Source organism: Clytia hemisphaerica, unplaced genomic scaffold, assembly GCF_902728285.1.
Source record: "Clytia hemisphaerica strain Z4C2 unplaced genomic scaffold, Clytia hemisphaerica genome assembly, whole genome shotgun sequence".
NCBI lineage: Eukaryota > Metazoa > Cnidaria > Hydrozoa > Leptothecata > Clytiidae > Clytia > Clytia hemisphaerica.
In genome coordinates this window covers 1,944,529-1,951,450 of record NW_027104390.1, presented here as the reverse complement: position 1 = coordinate 1,951,450, position 6,922 = coordinate 1,944,529, and the positions used below count along the sequence as shown (strand labels likewise).

The 6,922-nt window shown below is 34.7% G+C and overlaps 1 protein-coding gene across 1 annotated transcript; it reads left to right on the top strand.

Annotated features, from left to right (window-relative positions):
* The first annotated feature begins 776 nt into the window (after window positions 1-776).
* Window positions 777-6,569, top strand: LOC136819700 (uncharacterized protein ZK643.6-like). Its single transcript, XM_067075941.1, has 7 exons — window positions 777-898; window positions 1,185-1,325; window positions 1,914-2,156; window positions 2,598-2,732; window positions 3,365-3,484; window positions 3,917-4,024; window positions 6,389-6,569. Exons 1-7 carry the CDS (start codon window positions 826-828, stop codon window positions 6,466-6,468), a joined length of 900 nt encoding a protein of 299 aa, XP_066932042.1. The 5' UTR covers window positions 777-825; the 3' UTR covers window positions 6,469-6,569.
* The last annotated feature ends 353 nt before the right edge of the window (window positions 6,570-6,922 follow it).

Genomic DNA, 6,922 nt, shown 5'->3' with positions numbered 1-6,922 from the left:
CTCACAGCTTGTCGGTCAGTAAAATATTTTCCCAAAACAAAAGCAAATTCTTTGAAATCCAAGCTTTTTTCTTTACTTCCAAAATTCACAAGATTCTTTCCGTAAGTTTTTATAATGCAATCAACTATACAAAATTAACAATGTAGAAAAATGAAATGTTTTGGTTTTAGGTTTCTTAGATAGGGGAATTTCAGGACGGTTTTTTTCCGTCGCTATTTCCAAAAATGTTTTTTTTATACTAATTTTTTTCTATGTTCTCCTCTTTGACCACAGAAAGACAACTTGTGGCGCATTTGTCAGCAGCTCCGCTAGACACTCTTTAATATTAAGGCAACAAACTGAAAATCTTGTCTGTAAAGGTGGATACTAAAATTTCTGTTTTGAAAATTTGCTTTCCGTTCAAAAACTCTTTCATATACGTTTTTATAGCATCTGAATTCTCCCAAAAAATGACTACAACGATAACGACTACGGAAGCATAAGGGTAAAGCATCATGCTACGGTGTTTAAGGTTGTGGTTACGACTCCCAGCTAGCTCTTACCAAAGACCAAAAAAGTGGTACTCAAAAATGCCTTTTTTTACGTACACTTATAGTCTGAATCGCAGAGCTCTACAAGACTGCAGGTAGTATAGGAGCACGAATCTGCAAGTGTATGTCAGCAGCTTACAAGATTTTGTGTCCCTTCAACAACTTGAGAAAACTAAAACTGGACACATTTAATAGATTTAATAAATCCCTGTGATAATTTGATAAACGCTTTTTTTCATTTTCAGGATTTTGTCGAGATGAACAATCATACGCGAACTGTAATTTTTGGAACAAAATGGGACTATGTAAAGTAAAAGCATATTTTGAACATTTGGCGAAAGCTTGCCCGAAGACATGTAACCTATGCAGTAAGTAGTCCTACTGATTCAAAACCCCTATGTGATGCTCTCTAATTCGACGTTCTACTTCTCAGTACGCTGCATTATTTGATAATATTGAAAAGCACTGCCAACAAGAAATTCTCATAAACGACGCTCTACTTTTCGATACGCTCCCTAATTCTATTTAAATTTGGACGTGATGTAATCAACTTGGGCGCTATTTAGATTCATTAAAAAATGCAAGCTGAGGCACTGGAAACAAGTTTGCAATTTCGACCAATCATATTTAATTCATCCATCCATTTTTTTTCAGCATGGGGTTTAGAGAAAAGTGTTGATGATTGTAAAGATAAAGACTTAGTCAATCATTGTGAATTTTTGAGAGATAATGGTGCTTGTCAAACGCATGCTAATATCATGGCTGAACGATGCCCAAGGACGTGTAAATTATGCGGTAAGTAATTAATTTCTGATAATCATATTTAAGGAGCAATGGCCAAGTGGTCAAGGGTGTCAGTGTTAAATACCAGGGGATCGCGGCTCGAATCCCCGCTCCTTCTAGTGTTCCGTTCAGCTCAAAGATGGTCGAGCTGACTGGCCGAGGACCCTGTGAAAATAATCGAAAGACTATGCCTAAAAGTCATAGATTACTGGGCTATCCACGTAAAAAAAGTTGACTCTAGCTATCTATGATGTAATGTTTTATACCCAAAAACACCCGGTGTGTTTGTCACTTATTTTGAATTTAAACAATGAAACTATTGGGGAAACGCATGACAGTAAAATGCTCTCAAAATGAAATTTGGGATATTTATCGAGAGATACTATTCTTCCATCATCGGGCAATTTGGAGAATGCTTTCTCCACTATTTGTACTAAGACCTTCTGATTATCCATAATTATCAAGTGCAATTTCCTTACAAGGTGCGAATTCCCATGTTACAGACGTAGCCAAACGTAAATCTCGTGATCGAAGCCACGATAAACTTCCATATGAATATCATAAATTTATAATAATTTCCATTGGGTTACTTTCTAATAGATGCTGCACCAAAATGTTCAAAAGCTAAATGCAAATTCAACGAAATCTGCGTATTGGACGGTGATCGTAACGCACAATGTATATGTCCGAGATATTGCGTCAATAAAGAAGAATACAGGAAACTGGGGCGAGTTTGTGGTAGTGACGGCAAAACGTATAAAGACTTTTGTCATATGCAGCATCACGCTTGTCGTGAGGATAACAATGTCACGGTCACGAAGTATGGATATTGTGAAGGCGATGGTATGTCTTTTTTGAATTTTCATATACAGTGGTCATTAAACGTTCCACTATTCAATATGCTCCATTATTCGATAATATTGAAAGTCATCGTAAATAAGATACTCTCATAAACGACGCTTTGCCATTTGATATACTCCACTGTTCGATCAAAATCCGATTTCCCTTGAAAATAAAATTCGAGACTGTCAGCTGTAATGGAATATTTGAACTCGAAACTCGAATGTCTCTTTAACTCGAGCAACTGATCTTTTATTACTCACCTTCTAAAGACCGGGTCTTTTTAGCGTTATCCTCGTGGGAAATTTATTCATACTCGAAACTAGCGCTCGAAACCTATCCTAGGTAATAAGAATTTGGTTTGAATTAATTCAACATCTTCACGATTGCGAAATTCTTTTAATGATGACTTATGTATTGATTTATATATTTTTCAATTTTTAGAGCCATGTGAAGATGCCAAGGTAGAAAGCGAACATGGAATGTGCAAAGCATGGAAAGAAGCCGGCTTCTGCGAGAAAAAGATTTACGATTTCCAAATGAGAAAATATTGTAAAAGAACATGCGGACATTGTGACAGTACGTATTTTTTCTATCTATTGATTTCCAATCGTGATATTTATGATGTAATATTTTATGCGGAGGCACCCAAAAAAGGCAAGGCCACTAATTTTGATTCTAAACTAGTTGTAAACCCATATCTCATCCTTATAAAACATTACGTCATGAATATCATGAATATGCTTATCAATGCTGGAAGCTGCATGCAAAAGATTTATTTGATGATCATCATATGCATATAGCCGCCCAGGTCTGGCATTTTTGGACTTGCAAAAGGATATACGAGAAATGATTTAACTATATATATAAGTTACAATCGTTTACACGCTTTTTTATAAGAATAATTTCATAAGAGCGCGAGGCTTAAAATTTTCCCAAACCTAAGAACAAATTAAGAACAATCCTATAAGCTTCAGATTTCAGAAATAACTTAGAAAGTACTACTTTTAACTGGTTTTAAACCCATTTTAATTTTGTAATGAAGAAACTAAGCGTATTAAGAACGTCGTAAGAACATTTTAGCCTTAAAACAAAAAATAATTAAGAATAACGAAGCCTCTGCCAAAATTTACTAGTTCTTAAATAAAAAGATAAAACCGTGATTTTAAAATATGATAACTTACATGTCTCTTTCTTTTCGTTTTCACCAGAGGGTAAAGCAGCAGCATCAAAATTACGTGGAGAGTGTGATGATAAGAAAAAGAGTCCATATGGTTGTTGTTGGGACCTCAGCTTCAGACGAAACCCAAAATCTCCTAAACAGTGTCCATGTAAGGCTTCATTCTTTTTCATTAGAGGTTTCTCTTATAAGAGAAATTAATTCATAAGAACATGAGTTTGGTTGAAAGTTACTGAAACAAGACGAAAAAACTTGAGAAATTTGAGAAATTTCTAATCATATATAGTGTAATTGCCTCTGAGATCTTGTTTTAAACCTTAAAGGTAAAACACTCTTTATGTTATAAGCATAGCATAGAATTTATATTGATTAAGAAATATAAGAACAGCCTCGCTTGATATTACTGGTTCTTGTAAAATAGAGTGTTTGTATATGAATTGAGGAGAATTTCTATCTGCTCATCCTCTAGCGAAAAAAATTTCTTATAGGAAGTATATCTATAGAGGTCTACGATTCAGACTAAATTTCTACATAAGCATTTCCATCAAATGCAATTTAAAATTAATTATCATTTTCATTTTAGCTTGTCGAGATCATTATAAATTTTGCGGCAAATTTATTGACCAGTGTAACACAGTGAAGAATATGGCGATCATGAAAGAAAAATGTCCCGTTACTTGTGGCTTCTGCAGTAAGTATTGATACATCTTTTTTTGTAAGAATGATGTTTTTCCATTTCATCATGGATATTCTCAAATTATTGGGGTGATTTCAATAGGGATTTTTATTCCCACTGAGGAAAAAGTTCAACCGGGGCTGTGAGGCAGGGGTGTCTCATTATACTCATGTTTTTGATTACATCTCGTATTTTATACGAACTGTGCCGAAATCCACCTGACAAAGGGTAGGGTATGAAATTCAGCAATTATTTATTCAAACCCAGCTGGCACACAACGTTGTTTTAACGTTCAGATAACGTTATTTGGACGTTAAGACTGTCACACGGACGTTGTTTTGACGTTGTGTGCCGTCTGGGAAAGCTGTTGGCTCGCAAACTTAGAGTTTGGGTTATATAATCAGTTAAAAGGAAAATTTAAACTTAAAAATAATCTGAAAATGTAAATAGTTTAAAGGTTTTTTTAGGGTTAAAAACACTTTGATGATTTTTAACTTACGTAAGAGAAAATGAATAAGAAAGTGTTATTTTCTCATTCTACTTTATTTGCATCCTCTTCTAAAATGCTTTTAGTATAATGCCGGATATTTTTATAATACTGTTGAGATATTTTTTGGTGGTGTGACAGTGAGAATCTTTTAAGGGATAGGAGATGAAATGAAGAATATCGAAGTGTCTAATGGGTGTGGAAACTTACCTGCTGCTCAAAACAGATAGTGCTCTCAAATTATATTGTTTATACACGTTTTTTTTTATAAGAACAAACTATATAAGAACATAAAGCTTCGGTAGCCAAAATCTTGAGAACAAGTTAAGAACTTTTTAAGACTTTGTGGGCTCAAAAACACTTGATTTCTTAGAAAAATAGACAAAAATACTCAAAAAATGGTGAATATAAGAACATGTTAAGAACACTTTTAAGCTTAAAACCGAAAAAGCTAAGAACATCTGAAGGCTTCAAAAATTGTGGATGTTCTTATAAAAAAACGTGTAGGAGATGAAATGAAGAATTTAAAATTGTCCAATGGGTGTGGAATCTTACCCGCTATTCAAAACAGATAGTGTTTTCGAATTAGCCTGTCTCGCAGCCCCGGGTGAACTTTTTTCCTTAGTAGGGATAAAGAGTCCTATTAAAATTCAAATTGGGATGAAAAAAAAGTCAATTTTTCAGGGGGGCTGAAATTGAAGGGTAGAGTATTTGCCCTTGAAAGTCTATGCATGTCTTAAAAAGTAATGACGCACTCGCCTCAGTAAGGGTCCACATCCTAAACGAAAATACATTTATTTAGTATTAAAAAGCTGTAATACTTAAAAATATTGCACTCAAATAGATGGCTTACGCAAATTTTGAAACCAAACTGTCCTACTGCGATGCAATGGTTTTTTAATCCTTCAATTTTTGATCGTTCATACTGTTCTATTAAGGAGTAAAAGAAGTATACAGGTCCATACAGAGCTTACTTTCTTACGTATACGTTTTTTCTTAAGAACCATCCAACTCTTTGAGAGACTAACGTGTTCTTATTTTTCTCCCTTTTGAAATTCTGATCAAAAGCCCCTCAATATTAATCACATTTACTGCCGACTGTTTTTCGATTGATAGTGAGTTTATGTGTCATTTTAAAGACCGTAGTGTGATAGAAATGATCTGGAACAACCCGTAGTTTTGACCCGCAAAATCGAGGACGATGATCTTAAAAGTGTTGATTCAGTGTTGCAACTTTTCCGTCTGTAGACGGAAATCCGTCCAGCTGAGATACAAATACACTATTTCCGTCCTTCCGGCAGTAATACCGAGTTTATGTATTTGCACTTTTGAGGACAATAGAGTGACTGAAGCGATTTGGAAAAACCCGCAATTCCGCCCCGCAAAATCGAGGACGGTAAAAATGCTGATTTACCGTCGTCCTCAGCTGGTCAGGATCTACTCAAATTAGAACCTTACCGTCTCCGTCGCTGAAAAACACACATACATAAACTCGCTAATGATTTTGTTCAAAGGACTCACTAAACCAAAGATTTTTTAACAAATTCCGTCCATAGTTACAAAACCTGGTTGCAGCACTGTGATATACCGTCCTCTTCAGTCGGTCACAATTTGTACACAAATCAAAATCAACTGTCTTCGTTGCATAAAATATGACAAACATGAGTTCGCTTATCCATGACATTCATTACGTAATATTTTCTACGGAAACGCCCCAATTTTTGCCAGTAGTGGCAAATTTTGAACTATTTTTCTCTAGCTTAAATTTGCAACTGCTGGCAAAAACGGCGTGTTTCTATAAAAAACATTACGCCATGCAATTATCATGAAGAAATAATTAAAAGGAGAGAGGTTATTTTAACTTTTAAATTACGCTTCTCTTTTATTTTTAGCTCCGGAAAAGAAGCGAGTTGTGGAACTGATAGTCGTCGGGTCGGAGTTCACTGAAAGTCACAAACATCTTACGAACTAAAAAGAGGTAAAACGAAGAACAGAAAAAAAATTATAATATGCAACTTGTGTAAATTATAAGAAGTTGACGTTGTTGTTGTTGTTGTTGTGCTGATGGTATGCAAAAAAAAACGAAAATCCTGTGATCGTACGCATGCGTAAGAGGTCACAGATTACCACAAACAAACAAAATGTAAAAATAGTAAGAACTCTATTCCTATGGAAAACGACGAGATTTCAAAGTTTTTGTTGAAGTTATCGGTGATGACAATAAAATAATTTTGCTATGGTTGCAACTATGGTTATAGTGCACTGAACGTATTCAAAATGTACACGTGGCAATATTGAAACTAAAGTAAAAACATCGAAATTTCTTTAAAAACGATAATATAATAATTGTGAAAAAACGGACATACTTCATAAACGATCTTTGTCAGTGCACCCGACAATAATTAATAGCGCGAGTTTAATGTATC